This window comes from Mycteria americana, chromosome 1 (assembly GCF_035582795.1).
Source record: "Mycteria americana isolate JAX WOST 10 ecotype Jacksonville Zoo and Gardens chromosome 1, USCA_MyAme_1.0, whole genome shotgun sequence".
In the NCBI taxonomy this organism is placed as follows: Eukaryota; Metazoa; Chordata; class Aves; order Ciconiiformes; family Ciconiidae; genus Mycteria; species Mycteria americana.
In genome coordinates this window covers 119,743,094-119,760,805 of record NC_134365.1, presented here as the reverse complement: position 1 = coordinate 119,760,805, position 17,712 = coordinate 119,743,094, and the positions used below count along the sequence as shown (strand labels likewise).

At 35.7% G+C, this 17,712-nt stretch overlaps 1 protein-coding gene across 10 annotated transcripts in view; it reads right to left on the bottom strand.

The window, feature by feature from the left end:
• ITSN1 (intersectin 1) overlaps positions 1-17,712 on the bottom strand; it is a 144,954-nt gene that overhangs the window by 53,739 nt on the left and 73,503 nt on the right. For all 10 annotated transcript variants that reach the window (XR_012777950.1, XM_075517835.1, XM_075517885.1 and 7 more), the window contains 3 exons: positions 9,037-9,161; positions 3,460-3,689; positions 1,943-2,064 (listed from right to left, as the gene is read on the bottom strand). Coding sequence is in view for 9 of the 10 variants with exons in the window: in XM_075517835.1 (XP_075373950.1) it covers positions 1,943-2,064; positions 3,460-3,689; positions 9,037-9,161 (477 nt within the window). In the remaining variant the exon portion in view is untranslated. The remainder of the gene's footprint in view (positions 1-1,942; positions 2,065-3,459; positions 3,690-9,036; positions 9,162-17,712) is intronic.

Genomic DNA, 17,712 nt, shown 5'->3' with positions numbered 1-17,712 from the left:
GCAATGATTTAAAGCAAGGCAGAATTATAACACGTTTCACAAAAGTGTCTTACTTATATTAACTTTTCTAAGACTAGCCCATTTTAAGCAATTACTGCAGAGCAGGAGGTAAATCCCATGAGTATCAGTCGTCAGGTTTAATTATTGTCAAAAGTAAGTTAAATTAAAAAAATTGAGAGTAGTTACTCTACTTTTGTAGAGTAAGTTAAAATAAAGTCCCAAAGTAACATATAGTAAGACTCAGATTACCTCAAAGTCTGTTTAAAACGTGTGAAGTGCTCCTTAAGATCATACATTTTTGGCAAAAAGATTTCCCTGCAAGTCTACCTAATAGTGACCACTCTTCCTCAAGGAAAAAAGCAGTTTACTTATATGCCTAGAATACAATCTCTTTCCCAAGAAAGCAAGACAACACAGAATTTTTCAACAGCCTAAGGAGACCCACGTGCCTGTACCCTGTCTCATTTAACAGCTGACTGACCAATACTATTTCTTGATACAGAATAACAGCACATTGCATTGTTATTAAGGCAGGCATTGGGCGTCTTTCTGAGTCATCAGTAGTGCTACTAATCCAGGATTCACCTTTTATTTTCCAAAATCAGATTCTAATGCCACAAACATTTCGGTGTGACATAGCTGAATCAATTAGATAAAAAACAAACAAACAAACAAACCAAAAAGGCTGAGAGATGAAGGCTCATCTCCCCAGAATACATGCTTTTTAAAAAATAGTTACCATTACAACTTATGAGAATCTACAAAGTGTATTTTTTCCAAAATCCATTCTTACTAAACTGTGCCAAAACGCAATAGCTCTTAAAATCGATTTTGTTGGCTAGAACATTATAATGAATATACTTTCCCACAGTGATCAAGGTATCATTTAATAGTTACACTAGGAATTTTCATTATGAATAGACATATGCATGTTAACATCATACTAGCAATTTATTAATATGAATATACATATTTAATAACTGCAGTCATTAACACCACAACTATAATTTTAGCGATAATTACAGACAAAAGCAATACCATATCCCCGTATCCCACCATTTACTTAAAAAAAGGAAAGGAAATTATTCTGTATCAACACACCTGCAACCAAAGTTTTAGGTTTTGAGGTGTTTCCATTTTTTAGAAATGACATTTTATCTACTGTATATCCTCTTTAAAATAAATGTAAAAGTATCTCACAAAAGAGTTAAGTAGATAAAAAGAAAAAGAAAAGATCAAATTATCATACAAACAATTCCAGGTTACAATTATACTAGATCATTATGTCAAAAATTGTCACCAAGAGAGGTGTATAAAAAATTTCCAGTGTTACTGAAGAAGTATCACCACCATACAGAAACTATGTTAATGTTTATGTGATCATGACAGAAGTGTAGCCATCTTGTAGTTTAGCATAATTGTTTCACACAGTATTACACTGGACATCACATTCTCTTAATAAAGGCAATTTTCCAAATAAAAAATTCTACACTGCTCTTGTACTATTCTTATAAAAAGGTAAATTTCCTACTAGAAACATACTTTATTTATCAAAGCCAGTTTTTGATTCCACATGTAATAGCCACTCTCTCAACAGAAAATAACAGTAACTTTATTCCCTAGATACCTTGGAGGACAAGAAACCTCTCACTGAGATAACTTCTGTATAGGAACCTTTTCAAACACTTTGACAGACACACACAGCTCAGCATACTAAAACTGGTATGATCTACTCGTAAATTATGTTTAAACTTTACACTTACAATGAACTGTAAGAGGCTATCCACTATTATAATAGGGTTACTATGTCATACCACATCATTTCGGTATTCACTGAAATATTTTTCTCAAGTCTGTAAAAAATCTTGCCATATATAATTTCAATCACACAAGTACAAAAACTTAAGTAATTTTTTCAAGTAATATCACAATCCCTTCTTACCATGACTATGTCGCCAGGCTGAATAGTGATTTCATCGTGGCTTCTTGATTCAAAAGGATACAGTGCTCTATAATACACTATTTTTACATCCTCCTGAGCAGAAATGGTTAGAGGAGCTTTTTCTGAGCAAAGGAAAAAACCACACAGATACAAAGGAGGGGGAGGGGGGGGAAAAAATTCAAAACACATTATTTTTAAATATTTGAAAAATGAGGTGAAAATGGAGACAAAAATTAACAAACCTTACATTGTCTGTAGGAAGTATATTATCTCCCTTTTATAGAAGGGGAAATACGCAAATAAATTAATTAAAATACAATTTTCTTACTATTTTCTCTTCTAGACATCAGGTAAAGTATTACTATATTTTAACTTTTATGATGTATACAACTATTTTCATAGAAAGAATCATGTACTTGATGCAACATATATGACTTCTCAAATGCTTCAATGATTTTGTAGGTTAAATCTGATCAGCCATAGGTTCAATTCAAACAGTCATGTTCTTGCATATATCAGTGGTATCCCGAATACTTTTAGAGCCTGCTTATGTAGCAGCTTCATTTGCAGCCTGGCTATACTTCCAAGCAAGATGTTTCAAAATGTCCTGACACGTACAGATTGGATGAAAAGAGGTCACTTATAGATAGTGTTTTAAAAAAATTACATGCTAAAGATGCATTATTAGAAAGAGAAGAATACAGAAAAACCCCAAAGATATAAGCTAAATTGCTCTTGTATAATGGACTTTCTATTTTGCCTCTTTGGTCATAAAAGTGCCCTCTGCTACTCTGCACAAAAAAAAAATAGCAAGAGGACGTATTAGATTAAGTCACTCCTAGATTTGGGCTAAAAGACAGAAGGTGATATCCCCTTTATGCAATCCTTTGATCAAACATTTAAACAAATATTACATTTGCAATCAGTTCTCTTGTGTATGTATCAAAGCCACTTAAGAGGGAACCATGATTCCCAATATGGGCAAAAATCAGGCTATAATGCAGAGAAAAAGCTCTCAGCTGAAAGTGATTGTGTGCGTAGCAGAAAAAAGGGGATTAAATCTTAGACTTCAGGTCATTTGTTCAGTAAACAACATAAATGGGGAAGGGGGAAGAGGAAAAAGGATAACTAAATGACATATTGCTACTACTCTAAAAAATCCCAAGGCATATGTTCCACACCAAAATAAGAATTGTAAAGAAAAGTGCAGAAGTAATTTTTGACATCTTGCATCACAATCTTACAACAACTTACAGCTAAGATTCTCTCTTCAGTTGGCACTGTGACTCTCATCAACCATGCTTTACACTCACTAAACACCATACTTTTAGGAAGAATAGTGAAGCCTAAAAGAACAAGTTTTTGGAGTCTAGAGCTCAATCTATACATGATTTACTTTAAAAAGACTAGCAATCCAATCTTGAAACATAATATTCTTCTGTATTAAATGGAAAGACAAAACAGAAAATAATGTTCAAGAGGCATGTGCAACAGCATTTCTTGATTTTCTCCTCTACCTGCATTTGACCAAGGAGCCTGGACAGCTGGCTTGATTGGCTCTTGATGTGGTTGGAAAAGTTTACTCAATTTCTCTTGCATTTCCTGTTTCCCCTTATCCTCACTTTCCTTCTTCTTGGTCATTTCTTCCCGTTTTTGCTTTTCATCTTCCTGAACTTTTTTTGGCCACTGAAGTTCTTCTTCTGGTTGCACTCGATCAAGCCGCTGTTTATCCCGTTCCTGGATTCGCCTGTTGGACAATTAAGGTGTTTTTTTAAGCCAGTCAAACAAAAGACCATAAAAATTAGTTGTCCTTGTGTGTGATCTATAGTATAAAGTGTACTTTTCATGGCTTTTGCATACCCTGTAAGAGCTGTTAATTTTATTTTGGTGAGTTATCAACCACTCCACAGCATCTTCTTACACAATGACTCCTAGAGGGCAAAGGAAAAATATTCAGAAAGATTTGCTATGACTCCATATGTATTCATAAAGAAAGAGCTGTGACTCTCAGACAAGCGAGAGAACACTATTTCATGTAACCTACTGCTAAGCGCAGGCCTCCATTACCTTGAGTTGCTTTGTCTTTGCATTTAAAAAACTACCTTTAATATAATTTTTTATTTTAACTCACATATCAATTCTGTACCTTCACAAGACGATACCACAGAACTTTAAAAGAGCAGCCTGAGCATACAGAAATGATAAACTAGCTATGTTTTGGAGCTGAATGCAAGATGGGAAAAAATATTCAACACTATTTTTTCTTGTCAGAGTTCTTTAGAGATTTGTAAATGCTAAATTTCACCTTCTTTATGGAGGCTGTGATCTCTTCTCCTCTACAATGACATGAAAATAAATATATCTACCTGTGTTTTTCTAACTGTTGTATGAAACTTTACACAGGTATCTTAGAACAGTCTATTACTCAGCTCGCAATGCTCTGAAAGTTATAAGTTTGATAGCATTCAGCATCTTATACTTTCAGTCCCACCTCTTCAATTCAACAACATCTGAGTCTCAACTTGGGGATTCAACAATATTTGTGTATTCTCTTTTCATAGTTACATAAATCCTATGCAGTTGTTTTAAGTGATGAACCATATGGAGAAAGAAGGAAGAGAAAAAAAAAAAATCTCCCTTGGCTGAAGAAACAAAACTCTTCGGCATCCAAAAGCCCAGACATAAGCCCTTCAGTTCCATGTAACTGTAATGCTGCTTTTCAAAATATCTTCCCAAGCAGTCTAATTCAAGCAATCTGAGTATCCCATTATATCAGCATTGCAAGTTACCATTTTCATTTGCCCCACAATTCTTTTTATTTAATCTAGGCCTGTAGATATCAGCTACAGTTATCACCAGACATTTCCAATAATGAATTCTTACCATAAAGTTTTCCCTGAAACCCAACAAGCAGCAAATTATACACTTCAATTTTTATCTGCTCAGCACTGACTTCAGCTTTAAAATGCGGGAAGAAGTCAGGAATCAAATTGGTTCTGCTTATTTTTTCAAAGCCACAAACATCCCTAGGTAAGACTCAAAATAGCCAAATCAGAAAAAAAAAAAAGCAGTAATCAGAAAATATGGCAGTCCTGATCCTCCTGTTGAGGGGCAAAGCGTAAAAATATCTGCAAGCTTTGTACAGCACTCTTGCAGAACTATTCAGAAAATTTCACATTCCCAACCGCGAAAGCTAACAAGTCCTTCCCCCCCAACAGAGGACAATAGAAGAATAAATATTCTCTGCTAGAAACAATTTGTACCTGTAAAGATAACTCTAAAGGGCTATAACAGATGCACAGTGCACTTTATTTTGTTCCAGGACCTATTCCACTTTGATACTTTCTTCATACTTACAAAACTAGTGACAAACACATGACAACAAGCTGGTCATTACAGACTTGGCCTACTATATAGAAAATATTTTGTCCAAGGGCAAAATTAATTCCTGGCCAAAAACTGCGTGGAAAAAAAAATTTAATTCCTTAAGGGGAAAAATTCACTTTCCAAACAGTAGGTTGGCACCAGAGGGCAAGAATCTCATCTCTATCAATGTAAGTTTTGAGTTGACAAGAATATTTTCTGAGATGTCAAGGTACCCAGTATCTGTTTAAGATGGCAGCTACTAACTTGCAAGCTCAAAAAAATCTTTGGTTCTCAATGAAATTGCCGATACCATTTCAGTACTCCACATCAGTATACCATGAGTAGAGGTTAAGACACCAGTGTGAAGGATATCACTTTCTGCTCTATGAAATACTGTTACACTTTTCTGCCTTCAATGTATCTAACAAGTTAGATAACAAGTTAACAAGTTAATAACAAGTTAGATAACATCTAACCAGTTAATAAATTCACTGTTCTGATAACTTCCTATTTGAATTGCTGAATTTGTCCTTCGTATCATAGAATCATAGAATACCAGGTTGGAAGGGACCTCAAGGATCATCTGGTCCAATCTTTCTTGGCAAAAGCATGGTCTAGACAAGATGGCCCAGCACCATATCCAGCTGAATCTTAAAAGACTCCAATGTTGGCGATTCCACCACTTCCCTGGGCAGATTATTCCAATGGTTGATTGTTCTAATTGTGAAAAATTTTCCTCTTGTGTCCAATCAGAATCTGCCCAGGATTAACTTGTACCCATTACCCCTCATCTTTTCCATGTGACTCCTTGTAAAAAGGGAGTTTCCATCTTCTTTGTAGCCACCCTTTAAATACTGGAACATGGTAATAAGGTCTCCCCTAAGCCTTCTTTTCTCAAGGCTGAACAAACCCAGTTCTCTCATCCTTTCCTCATATGGCAGGCCTCCCAGTCCTTTGAGCACCTTTGTGGCCCTTCTCTGGACCCTCTCCAGCCTGTCCACATCTTTTTTGTATAGCGGGGACCAAAACTGAACACAGTATTCCAGGTGTGGCCTGACAAGCGCTGAGTAGAGTGGGATAATGACTTCTTTATCTCTCCTGGTGACGCTCCTGTTGATGCAACCCAGCATCCTGTTGGCTTTCTTTGCCACAGCAGCACACTGTTCACCCATACTGAGCCTGTTGTCCACTAGGACCCCAGGTCCCTTTCCACAGAGCTGCTCCCCAGCCGGATAGATCCCAGCCTGTGCTGCACTCCTGGATTACGTTTTCCCAGGTACAAGATCTTTCATTTGTCTTTGTTGAACTTCATAAGGTTCTTGTTAGCCCACTCTTCCAGCCTATCCACGTCTTCCTGCAGGGTGGCTCTCCCTTCCAAAGTGTCCACTTTCCCACTCAGTTTGCTATCATCGGCAAACTTCATCAGGGTACACTTGATCCCATCGTCCAGATCACTTATGCAGATATTAAACAGTATGTTCATTTGCAAAGTATTCAGAGCCAATGACTCGGCAGTTTTGTTGCAACACTGAAGCTGCATCACCTACACATACAGAGCTCAATTTTCTTTTGACTTGAGTGGTGTCTTGCCTGGTGAGTTTAGTCAGATGGGCTTTAGAAGGGAAATTGAGTTTTTAATTATGTTTCTAGCAGAGTGATTAAGTCTTCCCATACTTATAAACCAAGTTTGCTCTAACTGCTGGAGCGAGAAGAGCAGACAAAAATGTATTGGGGGGGGGGGGGGTGGGATGTGTGATTTCTTTTTTCCTTCCATAGAAGCTGCAGAATTTTCTTCTTTGATTGTAATGTAAGCTAATATCATGAGTTGAAAACAAGGAAGGGAATAAGAAGAGACAGAAGCTAAAGAAACACAAGCATAGGTGTGAGCCTCACAGCTTGGGGATAGGAATAGAAAACTTGACATTCTGCTCTTTTCCTTACTTCAAGACTCCTGATGTGCTAATTATTGTGGAATATGAGCTCTAATCTGGGATTTACCTATACTTGCTTTTACTCTTTTAATTTCCTTTTTTCTCTCACCAACTGCATTATACCACTCAGGCAGTTCTTAACCCAAACACCAAGAGTAAGGTCTATTCATAGTACTCAAATGTGGGGGTTTTTTCCCCCTCTGTACTGTATATTACTCCCACAATCGTACAAGTCTGCATGGAATTAGCCTTAAGATAATTAAGACTAATTAGCTATAAGAGGTCTTCAAAAAGACCTCTACCATCCCCAAATATGTATGTCTGTATCTTTGTTTGCTCAATTAAGTTATGCGCACAATTCAGTGCATAATTACCAACAAAGAATTATTAAGATGATTCTCAGTATAAAGTGATTGTGGTTATTCATTAAGCCAAAGGCTAAAGTGCACATAATTATGATCTTAAGATTATTCTTTCTTTCTTTCTTTCTTTGCTTTCACTAGAGCTATTAAAAGGCAGCATACTTCCATAATCATTGTGGGCAGTATCCAGGTTATGAGTATTAATCATTTACCTTACTCATTCTGGTGTCTGTTGGAAATCAGTAAGACTGGCAGACTGCTTATTATCAGGTATACCAATTAGGATCATTTAGAAGCTTGAATATTTGAGCAGCATGAAGTTTTACATTACCAATAACGTCTGAATGCTCAGCTAGCATGAAAATTCAGACAAAGTTTTCCATGGCAGAAGTTTTTCCTTTTTTAAATTTCCTTTTTTCTGGAAGGAAGTGGAGTATTTTATTTAATATTCTGAAATAGATTATTTGTAGTGTTCCTATACTTCCAGTACCTCAGCAGCCTTCTTGTTTTCAAGGAAAGTTCCAACATAATTACCATATTTAGTGTAGTTATTTCTTTGTGATAGAAAGCTGTTTTCTTAGAAAGTTGCTATTTCTGAAGTTGATCTTTAAGATTTTTAAAGGCATAGGTTTTATGCAAATGATTTAAGAATTATCTAAACTTAATTGCTTTCTATACATAAGATTGCTGTTTGAAGATAAAGTTTTCACTGAGATGTTGTTTTGGTTTTGCCTGAAATGTAAAAATTCACTTGACCCACCAAATAGTAACACAGGCTATCAATTTGCTTTAGGTCACAGTCCATCTAATGCTATAACCAATAATTTAAGGCCCCTGGTTCCCAGGCCTTCGTTTTCATCTCTTGACCAACATCTGTCTACATTAAGAGTATAAAACCTCCACACAATTACTAAAAATTAAATCAAACAGCTACTGATAAATGATGTCAGAATAGAATTGGTTGCTAGCCTATATGCCATTCATTTTACACAAATATATTATAAATAGATGTAGAAAAACAAAGTGTGTAGCAGAAAAACATTAGCTCTGTATTTGATGTTAGTATAAAAGACAGAGCCATTTAGTTACACTGTTCAACAATGTCTCTAGGTGTAGAAGTACACTACACATTTAAGTAACACTGCTGAAATCTGTATGTATCACTGAGAGTTAAGAGTTACAGACAGATGTAGAAGTTCATCTCCACAGCACACTTTCATTCAAAGATAAACCAAGAGATTCCCCTAGTTTTAAGGGGCATCATCTGCACTGAAATGAAACTTGGTCTACGTCTTGGGCATTCTTGTCATTTAATGATATATTATTTGAGATCAGATTATGCTCCTGGAAAGGCAAAGTTTATTTTACTTGTTTGCAAAATGCTTTGCACTCCAACATCTCTACAGAAAGGGCTTAAATTACAGCAGTTTGTTACCTTTGAGCTTCTTTTTGCTTTTCCAGTTCTACTGTCTTCCTTTCTTGTTCCTTCTGTTTCAGCTTCTCAGCTTCCAAGTTCTTTTGCTTCTGTAGTTGCTGTTTGTTATGTATTTCTCTCAGCTCCTAGAGAAAAAAGTAAAATATGTGTAAACATATGCTATGTGAATCATAACTAATGGCCCCATATATTTCATTGTGAAGTAACAAAACTTGCAAATGGTTGGATATCTCTGTTCAAACTTACAGTATCGCCAAATGCATTGGCAGATGTTTAAGGTACATTTCAGAGGTCTATAAGCCACTTACTGTTTTCCTATTTTTATCCATATAACCTGAGATGTTAAAGGGTTAAGAAACAAGAAAGCCTTTTTTAAATGCGACTCTAAAAAGTTGACAAAAATTTGACAAAGCTTAATCTGAAAAGTCACTTATGTTTTATTTTGTTTGCTGGTTTGTTGAATCAGTTTATTAAATTCCATACAAAAAATCTGCCTTGTGAGGTCCTCATAATAGCAACTGTTTCAGTTAATTGGTTTTATTTTGAAATTAATGATCATTTACTAAAGAATCTTCAGGATTGTTTTATACCCAGGAGATTGAATTCCTTAAGCAATGTCTCTGGAATGAATCATGGCACAGAGAGTATTCATCCATATACAAGTCAGTTTTCCTCTAATTCACTGGAAAAACATTGCCTGAAACATTTAGAATATCAATAATAATAAAAACATCATCTTTTTCTCAAGATTTGTTTTCTGCAATAACACCTATTAACACAAATACAAATTTTATCCTGAATCTCTTTGCATAACCTAGAATTTTGCATCTGAACTCCTCAGTATTACAAGGAAACAAAGGGTAACTTTACCTATGACAATTGAAATTTTCACTGAAAATAGTTCACTTCAAAAAAATTGGTATGTTTTAACAAAAATACAGTGCAGACAAAAATATGCAGAAAAAGTTTGTAGCAGGAAATTGTTTCTAAATCTCTATCTTAATAATGTCTACTTTTATTGAAATATGTTATGACTTACATCATGCAGGTTTGTTTAGTTCTTGTCTCTTAAAAGCTTTACCTTAATTCATTCAGGGATTGAAAGAGTTAATCTTGAAAGTATTTGGATAGTTTTTCAGAAATTCACAATCTACAAATTAGCCAGATGAAGACTTCAGTGCATTCCTCATGCACTGACAGAAATGTAGAAAACTGCATAACAATAAATAAAAACTCCAAACCTAAATATCAAGTGATTCAAAGGGCCAAAATGAGAAAAGTTTCAGTAAGTTAATTTCACAACATTATTAGTAAGTTCTTACCTATAGTTTCATAAAAGTTGAAAGTTAATACTTGTTTATTTACAGACTGTACTTGCACTGTGTCTCAAAATTTTAGTTAGTGAAAGTAATACATGCATTAGTGCTGAACAACTGCACACTGTGCAACATCAAATTTTAAGATGTCAAAATAACTACATTACAAAGAAGAGTAGCACATGACCTTTGCAAGGTATTAAAAACACTTCTGATATATGGATGAAAGTTTAAAAAAAGTTAAGATGAACCTCGCATCCCACCTCTCAGTCTCATTTCATTAATGATCCTCAATTTTAAATTCAATGAAAACTGAATTCAACATCATTAAAGAGATAATCAGTTCTTATACAGGTTTTAATTAAAACTCTGCTAAGGCCATGAAACTCACTGAAATACAGAGACAATTTGGGCAATACCATATTTTATGATCATCATTATTTTCCGTAGCCACATTAAAGCTTAGTAGTTAGTTAGGCTCTAGCATGGATATTAGAGAATGTAAAATAAACTACTCCTGCAAAATCACCAAAATTATTCAGGCAGGATATTGCCTCTGGGAAAATTTTTAAACCCTGAATGCCCATGGTTATAAACATTCATGCATAGCCTTATTCCGGACTAAGGAAAAGGGCTACAAAAAAGGAAATACAATAGCAATATTGAACATAATGGGGGTTTAGTAGTTGGCCCATAAAGAACAAGGAGAAAATAAAGGGATCAGGAGATTGCAGTGAACACACAGTTGGTCAACTGCACCTGGAACTAGAGGTGGCCTCTGACCAGACTATAAATTTCTGAAGTGCTAACTAGAATGAACAGTCATTTTCAATAACTGTATGTTATTAATTCAGCTTCTTTAATGTTGTTACACTTGTAATATACTGAGGTACAAAGGATTTGACCCTTGTTTCAAATTAACTTCTCTGGGGGAATCACAGTCCCCACCTTCCCTACATGACCTCCCGAACCCTTATTCGTATCAAAAAATATGTACAAGTGCAAAGGACAAATATACAATCATAAGAACATTAGCAGTAGAGTGATTTACAAGCATTCATCTGAAAGGACATAGATTAGAAAATGGCACAGTTGAAAGCAGTTTTCCACCTGGCCAACAGTATTAGGAATTTTTGTAGACTGCAGAAATTCATGAAACTAAGTATCTACAAAGCTCTTGAAGCTCAAAATACTACTTCTGTGAAGTACCAAATATCTTGACTAGTATTCATGATTTTTAACAAGCTGTTTCTCTTTTCTGGGTAAAGAGACTGCTAGCCAAAGCACAGGTTTCTGACTCCTACATTTAGTTCAGCTTTATCACAGGCTTCTGTTCAGAAATCCTTTGTTCTACTTACTCTAGCCTTCCTTCACATTCATGTCCCCTCCTGTCACTTAACTTTGTATGCAAAGAAGCTCAAGATTCGGAGTCCTGGCCAATGAGAACTCCTCTTGCTACTGAACAGAGAAATCTGGGATAGTCACACATTTGTAATAAGGCAACACTGAAGATAACCTGTTGTTACTTGCAAAATTTTAAGTTATTCAGACAACAGTGCTTTCCAGGTTTGTTTTTTCTTCTCCTTTGCATCTTTATCCCAAACTCTGGTGTTTGAGCAGTTAAATAGAAATAATCACTAGGCAAAGAAAGAGGAACTAAAATTCTTGAAGAGTAATGAAGGTGCCCTGGTTTCAGCTGGGATAGAGTTAATTTTCTTCCTAGTAGCTGGTATAGTGCTGTGTTTTGGATTTTAGTATGAAAATAATATTGATAACACACTGATGTTTGAGTTGTTGCTAAGTAGTGTTTACACTGGTCAAGGACTTTTCAGCTCCCCATGCTCTGCCAGGTGCACAAGAAGCAGGGAGGGGGCACAGCTGGCCCCAGGACAGCTGACCCCAACTGCCCAAAGGGCTATTCCATACCATACAACGTCATGCTCAGTATAGAAACTGGGGGGAGCTCGCTGGGGGGCAGCGATCGCTGTTCAGGGACAGGCTGGGCATCTGTCAGTGGGTGGTGAGCAATTGCATTGTGCATCACTGGTTTTCTACATTCTTTTATCATTATTATTTTCTCTTCCTCTGCTGTCCTATTAAACTGTCTTTATCTCAACCTATGGGTTTTACTCTTCCCACCCCCCCAACCCCCCCCCCCGATTCTCTCCCTCATCCCACCGGGAGCAGGGAGAGGGTGAGAGAGCAGCTGTGTGGTGCTTAGTTGCCAACTTGGGTTAAACCACAAGAAAATGGTATCATAGTTAAACAAAAAACCCCCAATAAATCTCAAAAGCTTTAAGTGAGACAACCCCGATGCAAGTATCTGAGCTTAGTTTACTTTTTAACAAGAAATTTGTAAACTAGAAAGAATGGTTCAGTTCATCTATATATGCAGAATCAGGAGGAATCTACCTCGTAATTCAGAATATTGGTATTTTCCCGCCTTCAGAAAAACTTCCTGAATTCACAAATACATAAAAACAAGTTACAACTTGCAAGACATCTGTGCACCAAACATTATTTACTTCCACTAGATGTCCAACTACAAGGCTAGCCCAAACTTTGTTTTAATTATAGTTTAGACATATATGTTTCTCTCACCACTAAACATATGATATATGCCACTCTTACTGCCAAATAGAAAACTGGGGAAGTTGTAGCTATGAGCCATGCCTCCATGCCCATCTGGAGCAAGTAGTTTCTCATACTGAGTACATATAATAGAATCATTAACTGCTGCATCACAGCAGTTAAGTGCTGCTGCCAACTCTGGTCCAAATAATTTAATTATTTTGTTTGCTTATTTTGTCATTTTATCTATATGCTCAACTAAGTTAGGATCTCAAGGGACATTTTAATAATTATTTAAGTTTTCCGTAGGCATTTTAACACACTATTCCCTCCCACCTAAGCCAATGCGCTAGTTCAGTATTTTGTGAAGAGATTTTTCTGTGACATACCTGTAACAGTTAACAAAATCTAACCTAGCTTATACTCCTAGCACTGGATGGAATATTTTTGGAGACTAAAAAATGCAATATATGTCCTTCTTTGCATTAGCTAGGAGGAAATAAAGATTTGATCGGTATCTCATGCAATAGATAGATGCTCTGTTGCTTTGCCAAGTACCAGTGGGAGGATGGGGGAGAAAGAATGAGCATCTCCCACAGTGTTACAGGACACCAGTTGAACAAAATTATAGTAACACTTCAACAGTCAACAGAATGAAACATTTGCCAGCTGAATATTCAGCACAGTCCTACACTCATCTTTTACAGACATAAGCAACTTAAAAGCTGTACATTTACAAATCGTATATTGTAACTCCGAAGACATAACAATGCTTTGCTTGTTTCTGATGTGCAGGACAAAGCATGTCTTACCTTAAAAGCAAAGAGAAATTGTTACCTTTCCACTTAATTCACAAACAGACTAACAAGTATAATTTTGAGATGTTACAATAGCCACATTTAGGCACCCACATAATATTGAATATGAATTAAAATATGAGTTTCATACAGCAGAGTAATATTCGCTATATACAGACAAGTCATATTGCTATGAAAACCTTAACGTTAGAAATGTAGTAGTTTAAGCCCAAATTTTGCCTTTTGACAGAAAGACAATAGAGCTTAGGATACTTCAGGGATTACAACACAAGATTTCCATCAAATCTTCTCCCCTTGAGACAAACCAGAGCATTTGATCCCAGAGGAAAGAACCCTACAGTTCTGTGCTCACTGAGGCTTTCCCACAGCAATTCTCTTCTACCCCATTCCCCAGCTCCCAAAGTGCCTGCTTTGTCCTTAACAGAGACAGTTCCTCCTTTCACCCCATATTATAGCTATGGGGGATTTAATAAAGGGAATGTATTGCCATCTCTCTCATACCTGGAATCACAAATTACAGTGCTGTGTAGGAATACTTAACATAAAAGTGTTTTCTTTTTAAAAATTCTGAACATCATGACCAAAACAGGCAATTAACTTAAAATCTTGAAGTTTCAGATAAGCAAAAGACAAAAACAACTAACTAGTACCTTGCCCGGGTTGCAATTCAAGGCACACTCCTCATCTAGGCAGTAAGGATTAGATAAAGAATCAAATTATAAACTCTTCTCTTTGGTTATGTTTTAGTGCTAGCACCTCTTATTAAATACTAACTTAGTTAAACACTGCACACTCATCTGTTTATGGTAAAGTGAAGCACATAACTGGAGGAGGTTCATCACTCAGATTGAGATAGTTGTGTACTGCCTGAGTATGGCATGGAGACCTTTAGAAAGGAGTCTAAGTAGTTGACGCAGCCCAGGAGAACTGCCAGGCACTGCAGCATTGCATCTTCCATTGCCACTGACTGGAAGAAAGAAATGCTCAAATGTAAACAGGCATTCATATGCAAGACTTGTCCAGTGCACACTGACTAGACAGGGACTGACAACAACTGGAACATGACACAAAATGTAAAACATTTTTAAGAACTTGATTCTACTTGTTCACCACTTTTTCCAGGCACTGAGAACAGCTTCTCAGCAAGACTAACATATTTCAGAAACACTAATTTAGTTGTCTTCTCCTGTGCAATAACACAGATAAGCTCTAAATACTTGATTCTTCTATGCTATATGAAATTATTATTTGGTCTTTGGAGACAAGAACTGTATTAAGAATTATTTTAATTGCTTTATTTGCAGTGTGTAATGACTGACCTTTGTAAAATTTACATGTAAATTCACACTGAATGTAAAAAGAATTTGTAAAGGTAAAGTATAGTAGGACTATACATATACAAACAGGAAACCTAACAGCCTTCTATTCTACAGAAGTGTTTTATAAAGTAAAGAAAATAAACAGGTGGCTAGTTACATTTTACTAATAACTGTATCAATTTTAATTATTAGATTTCTAGGCTAAGATTTTTAAAGAGTAATGGAAGTTAGATTTCTTCAACCATAATTCAGGACACGGAAAAGTGGCCCAACTTTCAGCCTTGTTACAAACTCAGTCACTTACTCTATAGCCAAATACAGCACAATCCACAAGACTATTATCTTCTCCGATAAAATGCCTCAAATCTGGTTTAAAAGGATAACTGATCAGCTGCAGGCTAAGGTACCTATTTCTCTGCCAAACAAGTAGTAAGTTTCCTGAAACCATGTGGTTCTACCTAACGATATTCAATAAAGATACTTGAAACTATCTGTTTTGAAATATTAATAACATTTTATACTCCAGAAAGTTTTTGAAAAGGAATCAAATTCTATGAACATTTCCAACTCTTGAGATGTTAACTTGAAACAAAAGTAACCAAAGTACTTGAGCTCCAAAGGACTAATCAGAAGAAATTTAAATCAGTTGTTTTGGAGCAATGACAAAAGATCCAGTGGAAAAATATGTTTCATTTATCTTCCTAGTCACTCATATATGCTATTAAGACATGAAGCAAAGATGAGGTAATTTAACACTTGTTTTAAGTATTCACTTATTGCAGAACATAAAAACTATAATATGGAGGCAAAATGCAGTGCAATCCACTGTATACTACTATGATGTTAAGAAGTTGACCCATAACCTAAAATATATTGGAACATTAGGTAAACGTTATGGTCTCATCAATGAAAAGGCACACTAGATACTAGTTAAATCATTCAATTTATCTTGTACTATTGTGGCATATTTCTGTATTCCCTATCAATAGATCAAGTGTAGCCTATTTCAAAAGAATGAATCAGAAATGGAGTTTTGCAAAATTTAAGGATATATTCACACAGGAGATAATGCAACCAATATTCATAGCCAATAAGGAATAAAGCTCAACAATGATGACAAAAGGTTATAATTTAATGTTGCTGTCAACTTCACTGTCTCTTAAGCATTTCATCAAAACTACTTTGGCATATAGGTTGTACTCAGAGAGCAGTAGCTTACATATTTACCATTTTGGCTCTGTTTTCTATTAAATTAAGCATTTTGACTAAGTAAAGACATGTATTACTCCCTCTCCCTGTAGGAAATGAGTGCAAAATGCTGTAACATGGTATATACCTAAAGAGTATTTAGATATGCTTTTTTTTCCTGGGAGTTCGCAAACAGTACCACATCATTCTGCTTCTCATCCAGAAGCTAGTTGTGTTATACACACAGGCAAGCGCCAGTGCCTCTCACCACTTCTCAGAGAACAAAAGCTGCACAAGACAGTGTCAATTATGGTGCTGCCGTCCTAACAGCCACCCCATCAAATGTGCATGTCTCAGTTAGCATACTGAAGCATAAAGTAAGAGCAGATCATCATAAAAGTAGTCTATCAGTTTTAACCTACATGATAATTGAGAAACAGCCTTTATTAAAAATTGAGGTTTTAATTAGTTTATTTAATAAAAATACATTTTAAAAAATAAACATTTCTGTATTTCCTATCTTTACATATTTTCCCTTAGTTTACAAGATAATAAGCCTTTATTATATTTAGCGCTCAGATCTGGTGGAATTTTTGATACATTATTTGGAATGTATCATTTTAATTTTTTACATTTAAATGTGAGCTTTATACAGCTGACTGATAATTATACAAATTGCAAGGTATTGTAGCACACCAAATGAGCCTGCTGTATTTATGCAGCCAGTTACTAATAAGTAAACAAAAAGTTCTTCTGTGAACTGGGGAAGCTATTAATTTGGCAATTATTTATAAGCCATTTTCTACCTATTTCAAATGTAACAACCATCTTTCCAGTGGCAGTTCCTAAAAGTTGTCACAGATTTTTGATAGTTTAGGTAAAAGTACCTGAGAATTATGCAAGTTCCTAGACTACTTTGTTTTGAGCAATATTATTACCTAAGAGATCAGTGTGTTCTGCCTTGGTTTAAAAACAGAACTTCCACTTCATACAAACCCTAATAAAACTATGAGTCTCACAAAGCTTTCACTAGCTTTGTGCATAAAGTCTCATACACAAGGCATTATGAGAGCTCTCTCCACAAGAACAATAGCCATTAAATCACTGCTGCACACACAGGATCTTCTAAGAGGTTTCTCTGGCAGTGGGAGTAATACAACCATTCCAAGCTGAGTCCACAAAAAGGTAGATTTTTTTGTAGATATTTAAATCTAGTAATAAAATCATCCAGGCCCCCAAAAATACATCTTGCACAGTAGAAAAGGGAGAAGATACAACTCTCTGAATGAAACTCACACATCTCAGTTTCAATAGTACAACTGCCCCACTGCCTTGTCTTCACCTCTTAAACTCATCTCTTCCAAGCAAGCAAAGCAAGCTGCAGCAAGGCAAAAATACCAACATACAGCATCAAAAAGTCATCTTCCTATTAAGAACTGCTTCTACACATTATGAAATGAAATA